We start from the raw sequence: 27765 nt of genomic DNA, 5'->3' as shown, positions 1-27765 counted from the left end.
TTTGGGTACATACCTCTGTCCACAGATCTGGCAGGTGAAGGGCTTCTCGTTGGTATGCGTCATCATGTGTCTCCTCAGATCCTTCTTGTTCTTGGAGGCAAAGCTGCAGCTGGGACACTTGTGAGGTCTCAGGTAGGCATGCATGACCATGTGGGTCTGGGGAAAGGAATGGGACATGGGAAATGCTTTGGAAGTAGTTGTAGCTCAGGAGAAGGTCAACGCTGCCTTTACAGGCTGTAAACGATACATTCAACCTCTATCTATGTGGTGACTGTCAAAAGTCTTCCCTCGTGCCCCATCTCCTAGCCATCCCCCATCTCCTAGCCATCCCCCATCTCCTAGCCGCCCCCCGTGCCCAGTCTCCTAGCCACCCCCCATCTCCTAGCCGCCCCCCCATCTCCTAGACCCCCCCCCATCTCCTAGCCGCCCCCCGTGCCCCATCTCCTAGCCTCCCCCCATCTCCTAGCCACCCCCCTGTGCCCCGTCTCCTAGCCGCCCCCCGTGCCCCATCTCCTAGCCTCCCCCATCTCCTAGCCGCCCCCCGTGCCCCATCTCCTAGCCTCCCCCATCTCCTAGCCGCCCCCCGTGCCCCATCTCCTAGCCCCCCCTGTGCCCCGTCTCCTAGCCGCCCCCCATCTCCTAGCCGTGCCCCATCTCCTAGCCGCCCCCCGTGCCCCATCTCCTAGCCGCCCCCCGTGCCCCATCTCCTAGCCCCCCCCCCCCCCCGTGCCCCAGCTCCTAGCCGCCCCCCATCTCCTAGCCGCCCCCCGTGCCCCATCTCCTAGCCGCCCCCCATCTCCTAGCCGCCCTCCGTGCCCCATTTCCTAGCCCCCCCCGTGCCCCGTCTCCTAGCCGCTCCCCTTCTCCTAGCCTCCCCCATCTCCTAGCCCCCCCGTGCCCCATCTCCTAGCCGCCCCCCATCTCCTAGTCGCCCCCGCCCCCCATCTCCAAGCCGCCCCCCATCTCCTAGCCGCCCTCCGTGCCCCATCTCCTACCCTTGTTTTGAAAAGGCATTGGAGGAGAACGTTTCAGCCCCTCAGACCTTCTCCTCAAGGAGGCAAGGATGAGAAAAATCAAGAAAAACCCTTTTGAGATTTACCATGTAATTCACCATGTATTTCACCATGTAATTCACCATGTATTTCACCATGTAATTCACCATGTAATTAAAATGTCTCAAAGCTGATCAAAGATAGTTTACCCCCCCCACCTTGACAACTGGCCAGGAGGAGGCAGTGAAGTCACAGTCGGGACACTTAAAGGTGGAGGGGTCGATATGGGCCCTCTTGTGGTTCTCCATGTCACTGCGGCCGTGGAACGACTCCATGCAGATACGACAGGAGAACCTCTTAGGGTTGAGCTGGTTCTGCTGGGGAGAACCCACCATGGAGGGAGAACCCGGGGCCTCACTGCTCAGCTGGAGAGAGAGTGAGAGAAAGAAAGAGAGCGTGAGGATGAGACTAATCAGAACGCAGACTTCTGGGGTGGACGTGGTTCTGATATCCTCCCTCTGTCTAGATGCCCCCAGGGTGAGACGGCTTTCTGCAGCCTAATACGAGGCATAAACTACATGACTTCTAAAATCTTAACAACTTGGACCTGCTCACATTTCCTTGATCCCAGATCTTTCCTTCCGCCCATCCTAAACCCCAGGACGTGGTGTGCTCACTTTACACCACGACTCCCTAGTTGATTCTGCCCTGCGTTTCTCGTTTCTCAGGTGTCGTAAGGAAAAAAAAAAATCCACGGAAATTCCCGAGCTGCTGCATTATTATCATAAAAAATGAATAAAATAAATTTTCTAAAAAAAAGAGGCGGAAAATATAGACCAGCCAATGGTTGGGCAGACGTGGACAATAGGGACGTTCGATTCTACAGAGTGAATTAGAGGTCATATAAAATATTGAATAATATTAATATTGAAAAGGCAGCGATGTTCTCTCCACAGCTCCACCAGTCTGTCTCCCATCACTTCAGTCCACACGGTGCCTTGCTGCTGCTAGTTGTTGTTGATGATGATGACTTCCTCTTCACCGTCGTCGTTTTGGTCACACATGCTGAGTGCTCATTGGCTATTGGCAGTAGCCCTTTGCCCAATTGCGCGTCGTAGCGCTGTTCAGACTAAAAAATCGCACCACCAACATTTCTGACATGTCTGAAAATGTACAAAAAAAAATCCGACAGAAGTCTGGAGAACGGAACAGCCGTCATCAACGCGTACCTGACCCGCTCATACTACACGAAACCCGACGTACTGATCCTAGCCCAAGTTCACAGGATTTCACCCCAATAATGAAAATAAGTCTGGAACGGCAAAATCGTCTAGTTCAACCGTACTAAAATCTTTCACTGATGACCTCTCAGCCATCTTCTGTTCAACCGAACACAACCAAAAAGCCACAATCCTGACCACATGGTTTGGTATAAAGCTGAGGGATGGGACTGGATAAATGTAACCACTCATAGACAGAGCTATGGATGCGGTGGTTCCCTTCAGGCTTACCTCGACCTGCTGCAGCACCCCATCCCCTAGCCCAGAGGTCAGGTAGTACTTTTCTCCATTCTCTCTGACTATTTCTGTTCCCTCCTCCTCTTCTTCCATGGGCTGAGGACTGCCCTCGCCACTGCTGAAAACACAACACACACACACACATAGGAACGCAGTGAAAACAAGGGAGTACTTCCTGAACTTGTCCAATGAGAGCAGAGGATTTTTTCTCTCTCACATTGCTCTACTAAACACGACCCTGGTGAGACCACGGTGTTGTACCTGTACCCAGGTCCGGTGCTGTGGATCTCCTCTGTAGCTTGTTCCACCTGTTCCAACACACTGAAGCCTTCTGCCCCCTCATAGGCCTGGATGGCCACCTGGGTGATCTCTCCATTCTCATTGGTCCCTGCTTCATAACCCTCCTGCACATCCTGGACCTAATGGATCATTATTTGGGTGATTAACATTTTGATTGTGTGAAAAACAAAGATGAATACCAACAAACAGAACAGACAACAAACCCAGTCGACACCACACAAAGTCATCTAGAAGTAAAAAGGCCCATGATAAATCAAACGCCCATGATAAATCAAACGCTAAAAAGAAACTGCAGCAAATATACAATAATCATAGTATACAATAATAACAGTATTCAACAATATACAATAATAACAGTATACAACAATATACCATAATAGTATACAACAATATATCACAATAATATATCATAATAATAGTATATCATAATAATAAATCATAATAACATAAAAAAAGAAAACATAATAGTATACAATAATATATCATAATAATAGTATATAATAATAATAGTATATAATAATATATCATAATAATAGTATATAATAATAATAGTATATAATTAATATATAAAATAATAGTATATTATAATAATAGTATACTAAAATAATAAATCATAATATACAATAATATATCATAATAATAGTATACAATAATAATAGTATATAATAATATATCATAATAATAGTATACTATAATAATAGTATACAATATCATAATAGTATACAATAATATTATAATATATTATAATAATAGGATATCATAATTTATTATAATAGTATACTATAATAAGTATATAATAATAATAGTATATAATAGTATATTATAATAGTATATAATATACAATAATATATCATAATAATAGTATACTATAATAATAGCATATAATATCATAATACTAGTATATAATAATATATGTCATAAATGTACCTCCTGCACCAGGGTCTCGCCGGTCTCAGACACGTGAAAGGTCACTACTTTTTGCCCTCCCCCTGTCGCCGAGGTAACGCCCGTCCAGGAGCCTGCTTCTAGAACATTGGAGTCAGATGACTTCAACACCTGTACCTGAGGTGACAGACAGAAAGGCTGCTCTTAGACAGAAACTAGATGCATTCCTATTCACGCAGACCATAGCATGTCTACTGCTCCTTAGGTGGATAGGTCAACTAACCATGGATCGGTCAACTAACCATGGATCGGTCAACTAACCATGGATAGATCAACTAACCATGGATTGTCAGATAGAGGGCAGGAGAGAACCTTGTCAGGATGTAAAACCAAAGCTTTGGGCAGTACCTGCAGTGAGTTTCCCACCAGCTCTCTGGCGTTGCTCATATTCAACAGCAGATCCAAAGCATTCTGGGCTGACAGGTCTGAGTTTCCAGCTGTGGAGATGGAGAGAGAGTCTCAGACATGGTTCAGTCATGCCTTACACTCAATATACTATACAGTACATGCAAATGTTCTTAATGTGTTTGGAGGAGATCAACTGACCAATTTCTGTTGAGACAATACATTTATATTGAGCCATAAAAATGTATTTTTCCCTCCATGTCATTTGTTTTTGTCCTTTTGTATGGCAGGAATCACTGACCCTGTTCGTAGATGATGGTGGTGTTTCCCATTGCATCTTGGGAGACTGAGGCGTTCTGCATTGTCTGCATGGCTTGTAGTGTATCAGGATCCACCGCCAGCTAACACAGGGAAAAAAACAGAGTCACAGGCCTGCATCTTTTCTATTCAGAACCTGCAGCTTTTCAAATTCCAAAGCATAGAAATGCAAGAGAAGCTCATCAAGTTTACAGATCAGTTTGTGATGTCTTTCCAACTGCTACGGTCATTCTCATGGAACATACAGTGCCTTGCGAAAGTATTCGGCCCCCTTGAACTTTGCGACATTTCAGGCTTCAAACATAAAGATATAAAACTGTATTTTTTTGTGAAGAATCAACAACAAGTGGGACACAATCATGAAGTGGAATGACATTTATTGGATATTTCAAACTTTTTTAACAAATCAAAAACGGAACAATTGGGCGTGCAAAATTATTCAGCCCCCTTAAGTTAATACTTTGTAGCGCCACCTTTTGCTGCGATTACAGCTGTAAGTCGCTTGGGGTATGTCTCGATCAGTTTTGCACATCGAGAGACTGACATTTTTTCCCATTCCTCCTTGCAAAACAGCTCGACCTCAGTGAGGTTGGATGGAGAGCATTTGTGAACAGCAGTTTTCAGTTCTTTCCACAGATTCTCGATTGGATTCAGGTCTGGACTTTGACTTGGCCATTCTAACACCTGGATGTGTTTATTTTTGAACCATTCCATTGTAGATTTTGCTTTATGTTTTGGATCATTGTCTTGTTGGAAGACAAATCTCCGTCCCAGTCTCAGGTCTTTTGCAGACTCCATCAGGTTTTCTTCCAGAATGGTCCTGTATTTGGCTCCATCCATCTTCCCATCAATTTTAACCATCTTCCCTGTCCCTGCTGAAGAAAAGCAGGCCCAAACCATGATGCTGCCACCACCATGTTTGACAGTGGGGATGGTGTGTTCAGGGTGATGAGCTGTGTTGCTTTTACGCCAAACATAACATTTTGCATTGTTGTCAAAAAGTTCAATTTTGGTTTCATCTGACCAGAGCACCTTCCACATGTTTGGTGTGTCTCCCAGGTGGCTTGTGGCAAACTTTAAACGACACTTTTTATGGATATCTTTAAGAAATGGCTTTCTTCTTGCCACTCTTCCATAAAGGCCAGATTTGTGCAATATACGACTGATTGTTATCCTATGGACAGAGTCTCCCACCTCAGCTGTAGATCTCTGCAGTTCATCCAGAGTGATCATGGGCCTCTTGGCTGCATCTCTGATCAGTCTTCTCCTTGTATGAGCTGAAAGTTTAGAGGGACGGCCAGGTCTTGGTAGATTTGCAGTGGTCTGATACTCCTTCCATTTCAATATTATCGCTTGCACAGTGCTCCTTGGGATGTTTAAAGCTTGGGAAATCTTTTTGTATCCAAATCCAGCTTTAAACTTCTTCACAACAGTATCTCGGACCTGCCTGGTGTGTTCCTTGTTCTTTTAACGGACCTCTGAGACTATCACAGACTTGATTACACACAGGTGGATTGTATTTATCATCATTAGTCATTTAGGTCAACATTGGATCATTCAGAGATCCTCACTGAACTTCTGGAGAGAGTTTGCTGCACTGAAAGTAAAGGGGCTGAATAATTTTGCACACCCAATTTTTCAGTTTTTGATTTGTTAAAAAAGTTTGAAATATCCAATAAATGTCGTTCCACTTCATGATTGTGTCCCACTTGTTGTTGATTCTTCACAAAAAAATACAGTTTTATATCTTTATGTTTGAAGCCTGAAATGTGGCAAAAGGTCGCAAAGTTCAAGGGGGCCGAATACTTTCGCAAGGCACTGTATCTGTCATGCCAGAGATCATAGGAGTTGGCTAATCAACCCTAACAGATCTGGGACCAGGCTATGCATCTAATCAACCCTGACAGATCTGGGACCAGGCTATGCATCTAATCAACCCTAACAGACCTGGGACCAGGCTATGCATCTAATCAACCCTAACAGACCTGGGACCAGGCTATGCATCTAATCAACCCTAACAGACCTGGGACCAGGCTATGCATCTAATCAACCCTAACAGACCTGGGACCAGGCTATGCATCTAATCAACCCTAACAGACCTGGGACCAGGCTATGCATCTAATCAACCCTAACAGACCTGGGACCAGGCTATGCATCTAATCAACCCTAACAGACCTGGGACCAGGCTATGCATCTAATCAACCCTAACAGACCTGGGACCAGGCTATGCATCTAATCAACCCTAACAGACCTGGGACCAGGCTATGCATCTAATCAACCCTAACAGATCTGGGACCAGGCTCTCCAGACGTACTATAGTGTTCTGTAGGCCCGGTGTGTCGTCATGTTGCTGTTTGAGTTCCTCTATCTGTTGCTGGGTGAAGAAGGGTCTCCTCCTCCGCCTGACGGGCTCCTCAGGGTGCGTAGCACTCCACTCCTCAAACGCCTCCGGGTGGCGACACTGGACGTGCAGACGCAGGTTCTTACGGTGCTTCGTCATGAAGTGGCACATCTCACAGGAGAACGGTTTCTCTCCTGGGAGGAAGAAATGTTTTACACACGGAAACACACATTAGCCACTGAGAGGCACAGGGTCAGTCTCAATGCAGCGCCCCCTGGATGGAGAGCAATTAAGGGGTTGAGTGCCATAATCAAGGGCAGAATGACAGGAGATCAGAGACCAGCAGTTCAGTTCCCACTGTACACTAGGCCTGTGGTTTGAACCAGCAACCTTTTGGCTACTGCTTCGTCTCGCTAGCCTCTAGGCTAGCTACTGTGCAAACTGTCATCAAATCATTGGTGACTCACCTGTGTGTTTGATGGCCAGGTGTGAGACCAGGAAGTCCTCTTTAGAGGTGGAGTATTTACAGTAGTCACATTTAAAGGGCCGGTCGTTGGTGTGGGACAGCTGGTGGTTGAGCAAGAGCTTCTTGTTGTCACAGTCATAGTCACAGAACTCACACTTGAACCTGGAATAGAAACATGCATTAGATCGCAGGTCTTGAATCCAAACATGTCGACTGTGTCGTGTATGGTAGGGAGAAAAAGGTTTTGAAACAGGGTGAATTCGAAGTAGATTTTTCTTTCACGGTGCAAATTGTTTTTGCTCCAGTGTGTACTGAACACCACCATGGCCTCACAGGACTGACTAGGTTTATGTTCCGCTAAGGGGCTACGTTCCGCTAAGGGGCTATGCTCCGCTAAGGGGCTACGTTCCGCTAAGGGGCTATGCTCCGCTAAGGGGCTATGCTCCGCTAAGGGGCTATGCTCCGCTAAGGGGCTATGTTCCGCTAAGGGGCTATGTTCCGCTAAGGGGATATGTTCCGGGGCTATCGCTAAGGGGCTACGCTCCGCTAAGGGGCTACGCTCCGCTAAGGGGCTACGCTCCGCTAAGGGGATATGTTCCGCTAAGAGGCACAATGAAAATGGCACTACATCCTGTACTGACCTGCTGTTGTCAACACTCTGGATGTGTGTGAGGAGATGCATCTTGAACGTATATCTCTTCTTGAAGGACTTCCCACACTGAAGTCAAAGCACATACAGAGATTTATAAAGATTTTAAATGAAAACCTGAGATTGTAACTAGAAAAACATGATTGATTTGAGTGGATTATTGGAATGGTTAATGGTGACAGTGATTAACCATTCCAATAATACACAGGTCTCCTCATTCACATTTAAAAACAAAGTTGATAATTAAGATGTATTCATTTAATATACTTTCTTGTACATGTGTGTGTGTGTGAGCGCGCGTATGTGTGTCTCAGTGCTGTTACCTTGTCACACATGTGTGGTTTCTCAGTACTGTGTGTCTTCATGTGCTGAGTGAGTCTCTTCTGCATGGGGTAGACTCTGTGGCACACTGGACACGGGAACGACAACACCTTAGATACCTGCTGAGAGTCAGACAGACCACACTGGACACGGGAACGACAACACCTAGATACCTGCTGAGAGTCAGACAGACCACACTGGACACGGGAACGACAACACCTTAGATACCTGCTGAGAGTCAGACAGACCACACTGGACACGGGAACGATAACACCTTAGATACCTGCTGAGAGTCAGACAGACCACACTGGACACGGGAACGACAACACCTTAGATACCAGCTGAGAGTCAGACAGACCACACTGGACACGGGAACGACAACACCTTAGATACCTGCTGAGAGTCGGACAGACCACACTGGACACGGGAACGACAACACCTTAGATACCCGCTGAGAGTCAGACAGACCACACTGGACACGGGAACGACAACACCTTAGATACCTGCTGAGAGTCAGACAGACCACACTGGACACGGGAACGACAACACCTTAGATATCAGCTGAGAGTCAGACAGACCACACTGGACACGGGAACGACAACACCTAGATACCTGCTGAGAGTCAGACAGACCACACTGGACACGGGAACGACAACACCTTAGATACCTGCTGAGAGTCAGACAGACCACACTGGACACGGGAACGACAACACCTTAGATACCAGCTGAGAGTCAGACAGACCACACTGGACACGGGAACGACAACACCTTAGATACCTGCTGAGAGTCGGACAGACCACACTGGACACGGGAACGACAACACCTTAGATACCCGCTGAGAGTCAGACAGACCACACTGGACACGGGAACGACAACACCTTAGATACCTGCTGAGAGTCAGACAGACCACACTGGACACGGGAACGACAACACCTTAGATATCAGCTGAGAGTCAGACAGACCACACTGGACACGGGAACGACAACACCTTAGATACCAGCTGAGAGTCAGACAGACCACACTGGACACGGGAACGACAACACCTTAGATACCTGCTGAGAGTCGGACAGACCACACTGGACACGGGAACGACAACACCTAGATACCTGCTGAGAGTCGGACAGACCACACTGGACACGGGAACGACAACACCTTAGTAGGTTTGGGCGATGTCAACCTTTGTCCTATCGTGATTATGTACCCCAAAAATAGTGATATAAGATTCTATTGCCCCCATTGCCCCCCCCCCCCCCCCCTAAAATGACAGTTGGGCTGTAGCGCAAAATCGCTACAGCAACGAGACTGATCCTGACAAAATATGTTTTTTAAAGCCTGGCAAGTCGAAGCAATGGCAAATCTGTTCTAATGATTATTTCTGGTGGAGGAGCAGAACAGGTGTGTCGGTGTCTGTGTGGAACACACCTGATGTAGAAGTAACTGTCTGGTGAGCAACAGTCTGTCTCACCGTAGTGAGCTAGGTTATAGGACTACATCATGATGAGGAACAATGTCTCACCGTAGTGAGCTAGGTTATAGGACTACATCATGATGAGGAACAGTCTGTCTCACCGTAGTGAGCTAGGTTATAGGACTACATCATGATGAGGAACAGTGTCTCACCGTAGTGAGCTAGGTTATAGGACTACATCATGATGAGGAACAGTGTCTCACCGTAGTGAGCTAGGTTATAGGACTACATCATGATGAGGAACAGTGTCTTACCATAGTGAGCTAGGTTATAGGACTACATCATGATGAGGACCAGTCTGTCTCACCGTAGTGAGCTAGTTTATAGAACTACATCATGATGAGGAACAGTGACTCTCTGGTGAGGAAGTCTGTCTCACCATAGTGAGCTAGGTTATAGGACTACATCATGATGAGGAACAGTGTCTTACCGTAGTGAGCTAGGTTATAGGACTACATCATGATGAGGAACAGTGTCTTACCATAGTGAGCTAGGTTATAGGACTACATCATGATGAGGAACAGTGTCTCACCGTAGTGAGCTAGGTTATAGGACTACATCATGATGAGGAACAGTGTCTCACCGTAGTGAGCTAGGTTATAGGACTACATCATGATGAGGAACAGTGTCTTACCATAGTGAGCTAGGTTATAGGACTACATCACGATGAGGAACAGTGTCTCACCGTAGTGAGCTAGGTTATAGGACTACATCATGATGAGGAACAGTGTCTCACCGTAGTGAGCTAGGTTATAGGACTACATCATGATGAGGAACAGTGTCTCACCGTAGTGAGCTAGGTTATAGGACTACATCATGGTGAGGAACAGTGACTGTCTGGTGAGGAAGTCTGTCTCACCATAGTGAGCTAGGTTATAGGACCTCATCATGATGAGGAACAGTGTCTCACCGTAGTGAGCTAGGTTATAGGACTACATCATGATGAGGAACAGTGACTCTCTGGTGAGGAAGTCTGTCTCACCATAGTGAGCTAGGTTATAGGACTACATCATGATGAGGAACAGTGTCTCACCGTAGTGAGCTAGGTTATAGGACTACATCATGATGAGGAACAGTGTCTTACCGTAGTGAGCTAGGTTATAGGACTACATCATGATGAGGAACAGTGTCTCACCGTAGTGAGCTAGGTTATAGGACTACATCATGATGAGGAACAGTGTCTCACCGTAGTGAGCTAGGTTATAGGACTACATCATGATGAGGAACAGTGTCTCACCGCAGTGAGCTAGGTTATAGGACTACATCATGATGAGGAACAGTGTCTTACCGTAGTGAGCTAGGTTATAGGACTACATCGTGGGCTGGATAGTAGCAGTCTGGATAGTAGCAGGTTATAGTAGCAGTCTACCGTCTTTACAATTGGATAATAATTGCTTTTCTGGCCCGTCTGATTAATTTCTTCCTAAACTTAAACGTTGTATAGGACACTGATTTTGTTGGTTCTTTTATAAGGGGATGATCTGGATAGAAATGTCTTACTTTGGTAACTGAATATTCATAGATTTAAAAAGGGGGGAAATACTTACTGACTCAGACTTTGTTTTCCTGTGGACGGAAGAAAAGTAAGTTACGTTTGATGAATGATTGATCTGTATTTTTTATTTATTTTTTAGATCAAGTCGATCAATCTGAAATCTTAAAAAACAGTAAATGTACTGTAGGTCTGGCGAGTTGTATTGAGCTCACAGGGGAATGGCCCACATGGTGGCAGGAGAGAGCATACTGGTCCTGGTTGTGTACTGCGGAGTACCCTGATCACATCCTGTGTGTGTGTGTGTGCCCATATACATTCTTGTCCTTGTTGTGTATTGCAGAGTGTCTGATGATATCCTGTATGTGTATGTGTGTGTGTGTGTGTGTGTGTGTGTGTACATACTTGTCCTTGTTGTGTATTGCAGAGTGTCTGATGACATCCTTCTTATACACACTGCTGTAGTCACACTCCTCACACTTAAAGGGCTTGTTCCCCTGGTGGTTGAACATGTGTTCCTGTTAACACAGCAGAGACAACAGGCTCTTACCATTCCACTGTGGGTATTACAGAAAGTACAGTGAACAGACAAGACCTGAGATACAAGAGAACAACTGAAGACTGATTCAATGATTGTTTCTTCAATTATTTTGCAATAAAGACTAATGACCTGCTGCTGTAATGAGGGCTGTACAGTCAGTCAGTAATCCAGTCAGTTATTCAGTAATCCAGTCAGTCAGTTATTCAGTAATCCAGTCAGTCAGTCAGTAATCCAGTCAGTCAGTCAGTTATTCAGTAATCCAGTCAGTAATCCAGTCAGTCAGTTATGCAGTAATCCAGTCAGTCAGTTATGCAGTAATCCAGTCAGTCAGTTATGCAGTTATCCAGTCAGTCAGTTATGCAGTTATCCAGTCAGTCAGTTATGCAGTTATCCAGTCAGTCAGTTATGCAGTTATCCAGTCAGTCAGTTATGCAGTTATCCAGTCAGTAATCCAGTCAGTTATTCAGTAATCCAGTCAGTCAGTCAGTAATCCAGTCAGTCAGTCAGTAATCCAGTCAGTCAGTCAGTAATCCAGTCAGTCAGTGAATGAGTCAGCCGTACAGTGCCTAGTGAAAGTCTACACGCCCCTTGCACAGAAAATATAATCTAAGGGATTACCACCCCCACAAAAAAAATGATCTAGTTGATGATCCCTGGCATATGTCTTCACACCCCAGAGGTAATACTTGGTGGTAGCACGTTTGGCAGCCATTTAATTTTTCAAATCATTCATGGACAGCAATATTCAAACTGTGTCTGATTTTCAAACAGATTTAAAGTAAGGACAGACTGTATTCCCCTGGAACACTGCTGGAACACTCCACACCTCCTGGAAATACATTCTGCTGTGTCTTTGTCATTAACATTTGTGTAATTGTCCCACATAATTTTTTGGGGGGGTATAACTATTTCCATGGACTTTGCTCCTTTCATATTTATTTTGATCCTGACAAACTCCCCAATCCCTGCCGGTGACAAGCATACCCATAACATGATGCTGCTTCCACATTACATATCCATAACATTTATTTGTTTGCATTAAAGAAAACAAGGTGATAGACAACAATACAGATAAAAAAACAACTTCAAATAAACAAAAAAAACAAGTGTGCAGGTTAGAAGCCCAAGGGCTTATATGAAAACTACACCACAAAACTATATTACAATACATAGGTACAATAAGAAAACAGGTTTGTTAAAACAGATGAGAAAACCTACTAATTATAAAATATATAAAAGGAGTTGATGATCAGTAATCACAGGGAAAAAATATATATATTTATTTTGTTTAAATGCGTGTGTGTGCGCATGCGAGTGTGTGAGAGTTAGAGATTACTGAGTAGTTTGGTGCATCAGGCTGACCCCCAGTCTTCATGGAGGAGATTACTGAGTAGTTTGGTTCATCAAACTGACCCCCAGTCTTCATGGAGGAGATTACTGAGTAGTTTGGTTCATCAAGCTGACCCCCAGTCTTCATGGAGGAGATTACTGAGTAGTTTGGTTCATCAAACTGACCCCCAGTCTTCATGGAGGAGATTACTGAGTAGTTTGGTTCATCAAGCTGACCCCCAGTCTTCATGGAGGAGATTACTGAGTAGTTTGGTTCATCAAGCTGACCCCCAGTCTTCATGGAGGAGATTACTGAGTAGTTTGGTTCATCAAACTGACCCCCAGTCTTCATGGAGGAGATTACTGAGTAGTTTGGTTCATCAAGCTGACCCCCAGTCTTCATAGAGGAGATTACTGAGTAGTTTGGTTCATCAGGCTGACCCCCAGTCTTCATGGAGGAGATTACTGAGTAGTTTGGTTCATCAGGCTGACCCCCAGTCTTCATGGAGGAGATTACTGAGTAGTTTGGTTCATCAGGCTGACCCCCAGTCTTCATAGAGGAGATTACTGAGTAGTTTGGTACATCAGGCTGACCCCCAGTCGTCTCTTGAAGTTTGAGGGATGATGATGTTTTGGCAAATGTGAAGATAAGAATTCCAGAATATAGTTCCTCTGTATTTGATAGAGAATTTACTATGTGAGGTGCGGCAGTGGGGAGGGTGAAGGTTATCGCAGTGTCTTGTGTTAACCTGGAAGAATCCATTGAAGGGTTTAGATAAACTGTCTGGGAGGTATGAATATTCGTAGAGGAAAGTGCATAATTGGCGTACATTAATGTCGTAAATAGACAAGATATTGAGTTTCTTAAACAAAGGTACAGATGGAGCCAGGTAATTAGAGGAGGTGGCTAGTCTTACAAATGTATTTTGTACGATGAGTAGAAGGCATATGTTCTGGCCCAGACAATATTACAGTAAATGTGAGATGGGTAAAAGAAGCTCTAGTATAGACTTAAGAAACAAGGCTGATGAACCAAACCACTAATCTTTCAGATGATACAAACAGATTTCCTCACTTTGCTGCAGACACATTGATTATGATCTCACTTAGAACTCAGAGGAATCTAGTGGATTTGACAAGTTCCATTTCAATCCCACCAATTAAGATTCTGGCTTTAATTTTTTTTATTTTATACAATATTTATTATTCTTACTAGTGAAAACAATAAAGTTAGATTTTTTTTACATTTAAAAGATCATTTGTTTATCTGGAAGTATTCAGAACATTTTTAGTGAATAAAAATAATTGTGTGATAAAATCAAATTGGTTTTCATCAGCAAAGAGAATGGGAGGTATGGTGGAAGACACAGCAGCAAGGTCATTGATATGAATTAGGAATAATATAAAGATACAAACATCTTAATAATTTTTTAAAAATAGTGATACGAGGAATAACAATAACGAGTAAAACTAAGATGGATATATACAGGAAGTACAGGACAGGAAGTACCAGTACCAAGTTCCTGTGAAAAGAAGGAAGCATGCATCAAATTTAAAATAAAATTGAATTATGTTAGCAACAATATTGCAAGACAACATGGCTTAAAATAAATCCAATCCAACACATCACAGAGTGAAACCCTCTGTATTTCCATGTAATGTGGTGGCAGCATCATGTTATGGGTATGTTTGTTACTGACAGGTTCTGGGGAGTTTATCAGGATGAAAATAAATATGAAAGGAGCAAAACCCAGGTAAAAAGTCTTTTGAAAACCAAACCCTGGGATAGAGTTTATTTCTCAGTGGGACAATTAAACACATTTTAATGCCAAAGACACACCAGAATGGCTTTCCAAGAGGTGTGAAGTGTTCCTGAATGGTCCAGTATCAGTCCTGACTTAAATCTGCTTGAAAATCATAAACAAGATTTGAATATTGTTGTCCATCAATGATTCCCAAACAAATGCACTGTGCTTGAGCGATTTTGACAAAAACAATGAATATATGTTGCCCTAAGAGTTGTGCAGAGTTGGTCGAATCTTATTCAAAATGACTCACAGCAGAATTTATTACAAAAAAAAATTGCTTAAAAAATTATAATAATTGAAATATATATATATATATTGTTTTCTTTCACTTTGAAAATATGGACCAGGTTGTGTAGATCTGTAGGGTATAAAAAAAACTATTGAGTCCCTTTTTATAAGAAGAAGAGACTTGCCTGGGCCAAGAAACACGAGCAATGGGTATTAGAACATTTTATGGCAGCAAAATATGACAACTGTACAAGGCACTGTACAATTGACTGACCGGCTGACCGTCTGACCGGACTGTAAGCCCCGGCCCACTCACCTTAAGCGAGGACCATCGTTTGCAGCGGTAGTTACACTGCAGGCATTTGAAGCACTCTGGGTCGTTTCCTTGGTGAGAGTCAACGTGGAACCTCAGGTCCTCCTGGGACAGGAAGCGAGAGCCGCAGATCCAACAACTGTGAGGCCTCAGGAGCGGCTTCAGAGACTTACAGTACCTAACAGAACAGACGGGGAAGAGGTTCCTAAAAGCTTCATAGCTCACACAGTATTTTATATCTCTGGATGACGCAGAGAAGACTGACAGGCTTAAAATACCAATCGAGAGGATGCAGGGAATGAGGTAGTCAAGGTTTGGTTGCGAGAGCTCTTATAATACCAATCTAGAGGATGCAGGGGATGAGGTAGTCAAGGTTTGGTTGCGAGAGCTCTTATAATACCAATCTAGAGGATGCAGGGGATGAGGTAGTCAAGGTTTGGTTGCGAGAGCTCTTCCTACAGATAAATCATTGACAGAATTATATAACTTTTTCACACTACAGATAAATGCTGAGCTACCTGCACTGCATGGCCTGGTTACATTCATCACATCTGCTGGAGAGGACCATTTGAAAATAAAACATATTTTTGCCAGCTCACTTCTAGTACAGTTGGGGCCCTCCCAATACTTCAACAAGGGTATATAGCTGTTGACAGGACTCAGTGAGAAAGGCCGCTCCAGGTGTCAGTAATAACATGAAACTGAGTCTTACTTGCGGTTCATGTACTTCTTGTATTTCTTTCTGATGAACCGCTTGGAGGGTCGACCCCGTTTCCTTGGGAAAAGCTCTTCTGGCCTCCCATTGGACGACGGGTCTTTGTTCTCAGAGTCCGATTGGCTGATGCCGGCTTCCGCTGTGTTTCCATTGGCCAAGGGACCTGGGCCATTTCCCAGGCCTGAGGAACTGGCCTCCTCCGAGCCTTGAGGATCCACACTCCCCTTAGGCTTTGACGTCCCGTCTGCTACTGCTTCTGCATATATCCAAAACAAGAAGTTCATGCCCTGATAGCAAACCTATTGAATAAGATCATTCAAATGAAAGACAAAACGGCATTCTCTTCCTGTAGTTGGTTTCCCACCAGCTTTTCATCTAGAAAGCCTTCATATTACAATGGACAGATTATTCAGAAAAACAAAGGTGGTGCGTGGCATGAGTATTTGTGCAGTATAGGATACCCACCCTTGCCGTTGTAGCTGCCCTCTGTGTAGGTGAACTTCCTGGGTCGCCCCACCCTGCGTCTGGGGCGGTCTGTGGAGGAGGAGGAGCAGGGAGGGGGGACAGGTTGTCGCAGGAGAGCAGGCTGTCTGCCCCTACAGTCCTCATCTGCTGGGTTATAGTCACTGTCCTCTGGGGGGGAAGAGTGAGTGTGTAAATCCCAAATCGATTGCTAGCCCCTAGGCGCAGATCTGAGAGGGTTGGATATATGGCTGTGGCGGTCATACTTTTTTCCCCAGCCGGTTATTGTTATGGAAAAGACTGCCATTCTCACGGTAATTGACAGCTAATTAGCATAAACACGTTTAGCATCTTCAGGCCTCCTCATTGGCTACAAGCCGCTGATGTGCACCTTTGGAACATCTACATTTTAAAAAGTCTAATAAATCTAAATACACCATCACAATAAATCCATTTTAAACTTTAGGCAGGTCTAAAGAAACATGATATGAATCTTTTTTTATTCCGGAGAACAGAATATGAGTTGGCCTACTGTATGTTATCTGTCTATGCCCCATGATATAAGCTGTAGACTTGTTCAATTAGAAGACTAGATATGCTTATTAGTTTCATTATTTTAGAATAAAGAAGAATATAATTGAACTTAATAAAATGGAAAGGATATATATTTCCCATCCCGGAGGGAGTGTGCATATGAAGTGGCTACGTTGAGCATTAAAGTGATCATTTGAAACAGGTCTTATATGATAGATTCAGAGTTATTTGGCAACTTTAGTTGTGAATGATACAAACCTTAGAATGTCTTAGAAATGAACACATATATGGGCTGCAAGATGCGACTATAGACTGTCGATGAGTTGAGAAAGTCTCAAAAAAAGTTTGTGCTCTGTTCCTTTCCTCAGGCTGCACACGCTGTTCTCTCATCAAGTGATCATATTTTCACCCATCAGACTATTCTCAATGTAATCTGGTCTTTACTAATATGTAGAATTAGTTTGGATTTAGAATGGCCAGTTATCAAATGGGAAGGAACAGAGGAAGGAGCAAAAATACCTGTCACCTGTAAGCAATGGAATTGTAGCCACTTCCCCGTCAGTACGTTTTTCCACTCATGTCGGGTAGGCTACTCTGGTCATTTTGCAGCACAACAGGTGATATTCTGCCCAAACTCTGCATGCCATGGGCTCTCCAACCTGTTCCTGCAGTTCCTCCAGTGCTTAATTTGGGAAACCAGCCAAACCCAGCCAAACCCGGACGACACTGGGCCAATTATGCGCGGACCTATGGGACTCCCAATCACGGCCGGTTGCAATAGAGCCTGGAATCAAACCAGGGTCTGTAGTGACGCCTCTAGCACTGAGATGCAGTTTAGACCGCTGCGCCACTCGGGAGCACAGTGGTAAGATACTGTATTCTGTTGCTAAAGGTAATGTGTCAGCCTATTAATTATGAAAATATTTAAAAGAATAACCTATTACTAGGCTATTCAAACTCAAATACAGATTAACTATAATTGTAGGCTACCTCTGAATTAGTTTAATTTAGGCTAGACCAATGTACCAAAGATATCTGGAATCACCTCATAAAGCTGGTTGCGAGAATGCCAAGAGTGTGCAAAGCTGTCATCAAGGCTAAGGGTGGCTACTTTGAAGAATCTCAAATATAAAATATATTTTTTAACACTTTTTCGGTTATTACAATATGTGTTATTTCATCGTTTTGATGTCTTCACTATTATTCTACAATGTTGAAAATAGTAAAACAAATAACGAAAAACCCTTGAATGAGTCGGTGTCCAAACTTTTGACTGTCCAGAGTGCATAAGAAGATATTACCAATTTTACTGCAGGCATGACTGCAGTGTGGCAGTAATATAGTCACAGCAACAGCTATAGTGTTGATGAGCAAGTTTTTTATATTTTTTACCTTTATTTAACCAGGCAAGTCAGTTAAGAACAAATGCTTATTTTCAATGACAGCCTAGGAACAGTGGGTTAACTGCCTGTTCAGGGGCAGAACGACAGATTTGTACCTTGTCGGCTCGGGGGTTTGAACTTGCAACCTTTCGGTTACTAGTCCAACGCTCTAACCACTAGGCTACCCTGCCGCCCCAAGTGATGACAGTGGATGAGTGAGTGAGTGAGTGAGTGAGTGAGTAACTATCTGCTTTTGCCTTAGTGACAATGCATTTCTGTAAAGTACAATAATTGATCTAAAATGACAGGGATCTCCACGGACATTACCTTCAGGGTCATCGATGGCCCCAGCGTCTACAATGTCATCGTCCTCTGGCTCCTCTGGCTGGGGCTCTGGTTTCACCTCAGCCTGCTGACGGGCCAACGTATCACTACGCCGGGGACGACCACGACCACGCTTCTTAGGAGGGGGGCCACCTGGAAGTAACACAAACACCATCAATCAGCTAATCAAATCAAACTTCCTCTTTGGCAGGGCGCTTGTTTGATAAATGATAAAGGGTTGTAATTAGTCCATTTTTTTTCTCCCTGGGGGATCAATAACGTTGAATACCAATTAATTCAGCTGGGGATAAATAAAAGGTTCATTCTAATTAATTAGGCTGAGGATCAATAAAGTTCGATTCAAATTAATTTAGTTTCTGTCTCTCAGCTCTCTCTATGTGGGATGGGGCTACTGTACCTGTGGGTTTGAAGTGCCTGTCCCTCAGTTCTCTCTAGATGGGATGGGGCTACTGTACCTGTGGGTTTGAAGTGCCTGTCTCTCAGCTCTCTGTAGATGGGATGGGGCTACTGTACCTGTGGGTTTGAAGTGCCTGTCTCTCATGTGGTTGATGAGGGTGTCTTTGGAGACACTCTTGTAGGGACACATCTTGCACTTAAACTGCTGAACGATTACCACCTCCATCATCTCCTCCAGTTCAGCCATGGTGTGGGGGACGGCGACCCCTGGTCCACTCCCAGCCCCCTCCTCCACGACTGGAGCCCCAGACCCCCCCACCACGCCGCCCTCCTCCTCCTCTCCCCTCGAAGGCCTCTCCAAACTGGGGGACCATGTAGGTTCAGGGGCCTCTTCCATCTCAGGCTCCGGGTGGTAGGAGTAGGTTCCACTGCTACTGATGTAAGGGCCAGGCTGGCTCTCAGAACACTCCATAGCCTCTGGATGATCTGCTGAGCCCGAGTCTGCGGTGTCTGCCTGGGGGTGGTGGTGGTCTGTGGTGGAACCCTCGCCTTCTGGGCCAGTGCTGCTGCTTGTGGTTTCCATGTAGTGGGAGTGCTGAGGCTGCTGCTGGTCAGAGTGCTGTGGCTGGTCTGGGTCCTGGTTCTGGTCTGGGTCCTCTCCTTGCCCTTCCTCAGCCTGGTATTGGTAACATCGTGGCTGTTCCGAATCTGCAGCCCCAGACTCCATATATTGCCGCAGGGTTTGGTGACTCTGAGAGTGGGAGTTGGAACAACCGGGCTGCTCTGAATCTGCAACTGCAGCCCCGGACTCCACATACTGCCGCAGGGTTTGGTGACTCTGGGAGTGGTTAGACAGAGTTTGGTGATTCTGGGAATGGTTAGCACTGCTGCTGCTGTCGATGTGGCTCCGAGAGTGGTGCTGCATCGAATCCTCTTCCTCGTCCCCGGCACACTCCAGGTACGCCCCCGTCCCCGCGCTGCAGTCCACCATATAGTGGGTGTGTCGTAGGCGGGCAGGGGACGAGGGGTTGGAGTCGGTGGCACCGCTACCACTACACTCCACGTACCCCCTTAGGTCCTGGCCAGAGTTGTCGACTATTCCGTACTCAGGGAAACGGGACCGGACGAGGGAGCGAGAGGAACGTGTCTGGTCGGGTTCCTCATCGTCTACATACGAGGAGGAGGACTCTCCAGTCTGGTTAAAACAAAATTAAACTTGATTTAAAATGCATTTAAAAATCGCAACACACTCCACCATAAAACAATGGAATGACAGATACCACCCTCACCCCCCCCAAAAAAAAAAACAGAAAAGCCATAAAGGTGATGAAGATAAAACAAGCATCAACAACAGAACATAAAAAAATGTGTAAAATAACAATAAAATCAATGATTTAAAAAGGGCCAAGCTAAAAAAAAAAACTTTAAAAACATACGTTTTCAAACCTCAACTGAGTCTGTCTCTCATACCTGATCAGGCCCGTCCGCATCTCCACCGCTACACTCCATGTACTGGGAGGCGTGGGAGTGCTGTGGCTGGTTGTCCTGGTCCTCATGGTCTGGGTAGTGGCCGGAGTGAGAGTGACTCCCAGAGGGCTGGTCTGGATCCAGGTTATCTTGCATGTCATAAACATATCGATCAAATAAAGGACAACACTCACTAGAAATCTTTATGAAGCTTTTCTTTCATAAAAAAATAAAAACATTACAATGACCAAACACTGGCGTAGGTTGCATATTTCATACCCTGCATGTCCCCCTGGTCGTGGCAGGTGGAGGTAGGACCCTCTCCCAGAGCCTCGATGGCGATGCGGTGGTGGCTGGACAGAGCCGAGGACGACATGTGGGCCACCATAGGGGCCCCTGGAAAGAGACAGGCATGTTGTGTTCCCATGAAACAACAAATGTACTTTCCTATGTACAACGTACTGGCTGCTGAAACATTGGTTCTCTAAATAAGAGTTTCCAAAACATATTACACTCAGACAACCCCCCCCCCCCACCCCCCATTCCAGCAGTGGGGAACATCCTGCGCCCCCTCCCTGCACGCGCCACGTCTATTTGTATGGGCACAAGCACTGTTCATGACACAAACTGTTTACCCTTCTTGTTGGCGGAGAGAAAATGTATCAGGTTTAAAACATAATTCCAGTAATATACACATGTTGCCATGTATTATGTGTTCATGTGATACATTATAACAAAATCTATGGGCTAAAAAACCTAGCTCAAAAATGTTAGCTGACATGGGCTAGTTGATGAAGACATTTCTGACAAGTTAAAAATGATGATGCACTACCCAATTTCGCCTGCGACCCCCCTGCCACAGTGGTTCCCAAACTCTAAACCCGTTTGGGAACCACATGCTCCAAACCCGTTTGGGAACCACATGCTCCAAACCCGTTTGGGAACCACATGCTCTAAACCCGTTTGGGAACCACATGCTCCAAACCCGTTTGGGAACCACATGCTCTAAACCCGTTTGGGAACCACATGCTGTAAACCAATGAAAGCAATATAGTGTGCTACTTTGAAGACCTAACAGGTACAGTCGATACCAAGGAGTCCTCAGAGAAAAGCTCACCATCGTCTGGTCCTTGTAGTATCAAATACTGCCCCTCACTGGTCTCTGCAGCTCCGTCCTCTGCACTGGTCACTGCTATACATCCTGGAGAACAAGGATACATAGATATTGGCTGTGAAGGACAGGTTACAGTGTGTGGTCAGTTCTCCACAAAGGAATCGCACCAACTCAAGTCCTTTAAAAAATGTATTTTATAATTGACCTGAATGGTGTATTTGTACTCACATTGTTTGTTACGTTTGTGTCTATTGTTCTATTTATATTTTCATGATTACTAGGAATCAAATTTCCTTCGTTGGGGGGTGGCAAAGGTTTTCATTCCCTCACCGTTCATGATGTCAGGTCCGATGGTGGACTCTATGATCTTGTCTATGGCTGATCCCAGGTCTGAGGAGGTAGAGGCTGTGCAGTCTGACACCATCATGCCCCCGCAGTCTGACACCGCTGCACTGGAGTGGACTGTCACCTGTAAATACAATATACGGTATGCCGTTTAGCAGACGCTTTTTTTTATACCAAAGCGACTTAGTCAGTGACATTCAACACAACTATTAGCCAAATCAATGTTAGAAAGAAGAAAAGACAAGTGAGAGTGTAATACTATGTAATATGAGTGTAATACTATGTAATATGAGTGAAATACTATGGAATATGAGTGTAATATTACACTCAAAAAGTAAGGAGGACATAAAATATATATATTTTTTAACTGCAAATAACTGTCCCTATTATTCTTAAAATTGTCATCAGTTGTTAGCTTTGATGTAGAATGCATCACAAGACTAGCTAAAAGCAACAAAAAGCGACTTTCTTTTATGGTTAGAGTAGGGACATCCCAACGATCCCGGATAGCACTAACCTTCTTCCCGGATAGCACTAACCCTCTTCCCGGATAGCACTAACCCTCTTCCCGGATAGCACTAACCCTCTTCCCGGATAGCACTAACCCTCTTCCCGGATAGCACTAACCCTCTTCCCGGATAGCACTAACCCTCTTCCCGGATAGCACTAACCCTCTTCCCGGATAGCACTAACCCTCTTCCCGGATAGCACTAACCCTCTTCCCGGATAGCACTAACCCTCTTCCCGGATAGCACTAACCCTCTTCCCGGATAGCACTAACCCTCTTCCCGGATAGCACTAACCCTCTTCCCGGATAGCACTAACCCTCTTCCCGGATAGCACTAACCCTCTTCCCGGATAGCACTAACCCTCTTCCCGGATAGCACTAACCCTCTTCCCGGATAGCACTAACCCTCTTCCCGGATAGCACTAACCCTCTTCCCGGATAGCACTAACCCGGTTCCCGGATAGCACTAACCCTCTTCCCGGATAGCACTAACCCTCTTCCTGGATAGTGTCCTCTATGGTGCCGATGATGTTTAACGGAAGACCACTCGTTTCCATACGTTGGGGTTGATTTGTAATTCATACATTTTTCTGGGTAAGTAACATGGGTCTGAATTTGGTAAAAGCCATCGCCTTTGGCAATGCAGTAAGCAGTGTTAAATATTATCTCTAGCTCTCAGTTAGCTCTGCCTGTTGACCGGCGTGGGCTGCCACCTGTTGCCTGTCAAATACGGCCGGTAGCTAATACGGCCGGTAGCTAGTACGGCCGGTAGCTAGTACGGCCGGTAGCTAGTACGGCCGGTAGCTAGTACGGCAGCTAGGCCAGCCGGTAGCTAGTACGGCAGCTAGGCCAGCCGGTAGCTAGGCCGGCCGGTAGCTAGTACGGCCGGTAGCTAGTACGGCAGCTAGGCCAGCCGGTAGCTAGTACGGCCGGTAGCTAGTACGGCAGCTAGGCCAGCCGGTAGCTAGTACGGCCGGTAGCTAGTACGGCCGGTAGCTAGTACGGCAGCTAGGCCAGCCGGTAGCTAGTATGGCCGGTAGCTAGTACGGCAGCTAGGCCGGCCGGTACCTAGGCAGACTATGGGGGTCAACCAGGGTGCTCTTGAATATTAGAGATGCTCACCTGGGCCGACCCGGACACCAGGATGGACTGGGTTACGGTGGAGACGCTGGTGGACTGGGCCACAGAGGAGGAGTCTGGGAGGTGGACGGTGGCTCTGTGGTGGGTGACGTCTGTACTGGAGCTGGTCTCTGGTAAGAACGCCTGGAAACACAGAAACACGCGTGAGAGGAGATGAAGACTAACTGAAACGTATTACCAGAGACCCTACCGAGCCATTCAAACACTGAACAGTCTTTGGATTCTTGAAAAGCGCTTTTTTAAAATGTATGATGATTATCTTTGCAAACACACAGGCTTCCCTTGTATTACCATTACAGATGAAACATTTTTTTATCTCTTTTAGGATCTATCATGGTCCAAACACACAGGCTTCCCTTGTATTACCATTACAGATTAAACATTTTTTATCTCTTTTAGGATCTATCATGGTCCAAACACACAGGCTTCCCTTGTATTACCATTACAGATGAAACATTTTTTATCTCTTTTAGGATCTATCATGGTCCAAACACACAGGCTTCCCTTGTATTACCATTACAGATGAAACATTTTTTATCTCTTTTAGGATCTATCATGGTCCAAACACACAGGCTTCCCTTGTATTACCATTACAGATGAAACATTTTTTATCTCTTTTAGGATCTATCATGGTCCAAACACACAGGCTTCCCTTGTATTACCATTACAGATGAAACATTTTTTATCTCTTTTAGGATCTATCATGGTCCAAACACACAGGCTTCCCTTGTATTACCATTACAGATGAAACATTTTTTATCTCTTTTAGGATCTATCATGGTCCAAACACACAGGCTTCCCTTGTATTACCATTACAGATGACATTTTTTTAATCTCTTTTAGGATCTATCATGGTCCAAACACACAGGCTTCCCTTGTATTACCATTACAGATGAAACATTTTTTATCTCTTTTAGGATCTATCATGGTCCAAACACACAGGCTTCCCTTGTATTACCATTACAGATGAAACATTTTTTTATCTCTTTTAGGATCTATCATGGTCCAAACACACCAACACAGTTGTGAAAAAAGCACACCAAAGCCTATTCCCCCTCAGGAGGCTGAAAAGATTTGGCATGTGTCCTCAGATACTCAAAAAGTTCTACAGCTGCACCATTGAGAGCATCTTGACTGGTTGCATCACCTCCTGGTATGGCAGCTGCTCGGCATCAGACCGCAAGGCGCTACAGAGGGTAGGGCGCATGGCCCAGTACATCACTAGGGCCGAGCTTCCTGCCATCCAGGACCTCTATACCTGGCGGTGTCAGAGGAAGGCCCTAAAAATTGTTGCAGACTTCAGCCAAGTCATAGACTGTTTTCTCCGCAAGTCTGGAACTCCAGACTCCGCAAGTCTGGTTCTGTTGGTTCCAAGTCTGGAACCAACAGGACCCTGAACAGCTTCTACCCCCAAGCCATAAGACTGCTAATAATTGTTAGGTTAGCTATTTGGTTAACTATCTGCATTGACCCTTTTTGCACAAACTTTTTGTGACTCATCACATACGCTGCTGCTACTGTTTACTATCTGTCAATGTATTCCTAGTCATATGTACCTCATATCCCTGCACATCGACTCTGTACTGGTACCCTGTGTATATAGCCAAGTTATAGTTACACAATGTGTATCAATTATTACATGTTTTACTTTTCTATTATTTCTCTATTTTCTTTCACTCTGCATTGTTGGGAAGGGCCCGAAGGTAAGCATTTCCCTGTTAGTCTACACCCGTTGTTTACCAAGCATGTGCATGTAACGAATACAATTTGATTTGATGTTGAATAGCAATAAAGTTTGAGGATTCTGAACAGTTCACATAGTGGTGCTGTTCTTACCGGGATACCCTCTGAGCTTTGTCCCACATGGCAGTCTGACTCTGGGGCCTGGCCATGGTGACCGTGCCCATGGCGGTGCTGGCTGTGGTGGCGTGAGGCGTGTGGCGCCGCTGCGTCGCTGCTGTCTGCAGACATGGCCTCCGACGACTCCATGCCCATACCACTCTCCGACGGCTCCTCCATCCCGGACCCCGACGGACCCACATCACTGCTGCTCTCCACCTCTATCTCCCCTTCCATCTAGGATAGAAAATTATATGGTCATTAAGCTTTAAGAATAGAACTGCACCCCCCCCCAAAAAATATATATTTTTGTTTTAGTAATTTAGTAGACGCTCTTATCCAGAGCAACATACAGTAGTGAGTATGTACATTTTCATACCGGTCCCCGGTGGGGAATCAAACCCACAACCCTGGCATTGCAAACACCATGCTTTACCAAGTGAGACACACGGGACTTATGAGTGGCACATGTTCAGTGTGAGGGAATCAAACCCACAACCTTAGTCTTGTCAACATTATGTTCTAACCCTTGAGACATCTGTGCTCTAATGGCCTACCCCAGCCAAACCCTAACCTACACAACGCTGGGCCAATTGTGCACCACCCCGTGGGACTCCCAATCACGACTGGTTGCGTTACAGCCTGGAATCAAACCAGGGTCTGTAGTGATGCCTCTAGCACTAAGATGCAATGCATTAGACCGCTGCGCCACACTACAGAGACATGATGATGGATACCAGTTTAACTTTCATACTATTTCATTAGTGTGCTTTTACACAAAATGTGTGTACCTTTTATTGGATATTGATTGTGTGAATTGCAGATTATTGCAAATAAGTTTAAGGAGTTTCTGTAGAGTAGCATTTCTGAGGATCATTAGAGAAGTCAGTGTAGAGGTAAATATTAGTGACACTAGATGGAACACTGTATTGGAGAGCTTGCTAGCTTCATCGATAACTGTAAGTGTTAATTGCGCTGGACGTGGTTTCCTTCTTCTTTGCGCTTAGACAGCACATTGGCGACCTTTAGAGGCCAATATACTATCTAGTAGCTAAACTAGTAATAGTAGTTTTTCTGGGAAGACAACAAGGCTCTCGGACAAGCCGTTCAGATCCTGCTAATAAACCTGCTGACGTGAGGTTGCACATCAACATGCAACAAGGTCAGTGGCATAGTTATATACTTCGTGGTTGAAATAATAGCGCAAACAGTCCTTATTGTTTATTTGTATATGTTGACAACTCTAACTAAACACAACTTGAGTTCAGCGTGTGAGCTAGCAACGACCCATCTTTATGGATTTCAACAGGCCTAGCTGCCCTCTCTCCTGCCTGCTCTGCGAGCCCACGTTTTTGCATTCAGGCATTCTAAAACCTACTAAGGCGGAGGGACCTCGAGGGCCTCAGTAAAAAAAAAACAGACCGTCCAACGTCCGTCCCTGAAGAAAATTTTATTAATGTATCTATATAACACGAGATTCCTTGAGATTTTTACTTACTGTGTATTGCGAGTTGAATTTGTTTATGACTTAGTAGACACGACAAAACTGTATAAGAAGTTGTACGCGATAATTGCTCCTCCATTCTAGTCGGGCGCCATCAGTATCTCCTCACTTCCTGTTTGACCGACCGGATCTTATTTCTCTGTTTTGCTGAAAAGTGGAAGCTGTTTTAAAAAGAGCTCCTTGTTTTTTTTCATGATATAAATGGCAGGTCTTAAATCTTGTTAGTTTCAATAGAGCACCGTATGGCAAATTATAGGACTATTGTTTCCAGATGAAGACGTATTAGATCATTTACCAACGAGCGGCGTGCTGGGCGCAGTAACAATATCAATTGTAGCGCGAACATGCTGCAATGTTTCGGAAAATCAGTAGTTATGGCTGTAAAATGTTCTACTATAGTTGTAAATAGTAGCTTGATGTTTGGTTAGATGATACAAGGTATCTATTTACATAATGGCAGGGGCTAATAACGCTGGATGTTTGGCTCAGTCTCTCTGGCTCTGCTGTGTGGAATTTCAACAAAAAAAACAGGCATAGCTCTATTTCAAAATATTTTACAGAGTTACAGTTCATATAAGGAAATCAGTCACTTGAAATATATTCGTAAACCCTAATCTATGGATGTCACGTGACTGGGAAAA

General features: G+C 44.8%; 1 protein-coding gene across 4 annotated transcripts in view; it reads right to left on the bottom strand.

Moving 5' to 3' along the window:
- Positions 1 to 27247, bottom strand: part of znf335 (zinc finger protein 335) — a 43131-nt gene extending 15884 nt beyond the window's left edge. For 3 of the 4 annotated variants that reach the window (XM_031794753.1, XM_031794752.1, XM_031794756.1), the window contains exons 1-25: positions 27119 to 27247; positions 25618 to 25857; positions 23764 to 23904; positions 22119 to 22257; positions 21792 to 21875; positions 20954 to 21070; positions 20678 to 20823; positions 19325 to 20402; positions 18794 to 18943; positions 16554 to 16721; positions 16086 to 16344; positions 15377 to 15551; positions 11560 to 11672; positions 11210 to 11228; positions 8197 to 8316; positions 7866 to 7942; positions 7226 to 7386; positions 6732 to 6952; positions 4401 to 4500; positions 4103 to 4191; positions 3737 to 3871; positions 2771 to 2928; positions 2504 to 2627; positions 1211 to 1417; positions 14 to 156 (exon numbers count right to left, since the gene is read on the bottom strand). In XM_031794753.1, the coding sequence (XP_031650613.1) occupies positions 14 to 156; positions 1211 to 1417; positions 2504 to 2627; positions 2771 to 2928; positions 3737 to 3871; positions 4103 to 4191; positions 4401 to 4500; positions 6732 to 6952; positions 7226 to 7386; positions 7866 to 7942; positions 8197 to 8316; positions 11210 to 11228; positions 11560 to 11672; positions 15377 to 15551; positions 16086 to 16344; positions 16554 to 16721; positions 18794 to 18943; positions 19325 to 20402; positions 20678 to 20823; positions 20954 to 21070; positions 21792 to 21875; positions 22119 to 22257; positions 23764 to 23904; positions 25618 to 25857 (4364 nt within the window). In that variant the 5' untranslated portion in view covers positions 27119 to 27247. The remainder of the gene's footprint in view (positions 1 to 13; positions 157 to 1210; positions 1418 to 2503; positions 2628 to 2770; positions 2929 to 3736; positions 3872 to 4102; positions 4192 to 4400; positions 4501 to 6731; positions 6953 to 7225; positions 7387 to 7865; positions 7943 to 8196; positions 8317 to 11209; positions 11229 to 11559; positions 11673 to 15376; positions 15552 to 16085; positions 16345 to 16553; positions 16722 to 18793; positions 18944 to 19324; positions 20403 to 20677; positions 20824 to 20953; positions 21071 to 21791; positions 21876 to 22118; positions 22258 to 23763; positions 23905 to 25617; positions 25858 to 27118) is intronic. The other variant, XM_031794754.1, reaches the window with a different exon arrangement.
- Between the last annotated feature and the right edge of the window lie 518 nt (positions 27248 to 27765).

The sequence above is a fragment of the Oncorhynchus kisutch genome, linkage group LG17 (genome assembly GCF_002021735.2).
Source record: "Oncorhynchus kisutch isolate 150728-3 linkage group LG17, Okis_V2, whole genome shotgun sequence".
NCBI lineage: Eukaryota > Metazoa > Chordata > Actinopteri > Salmoniformes > Salmonidae > Oncorhynchus > Oncorhynchus kisutch.
This window is presented reverse-complemented; position numbering and strand designations above follow the sequence as displayed.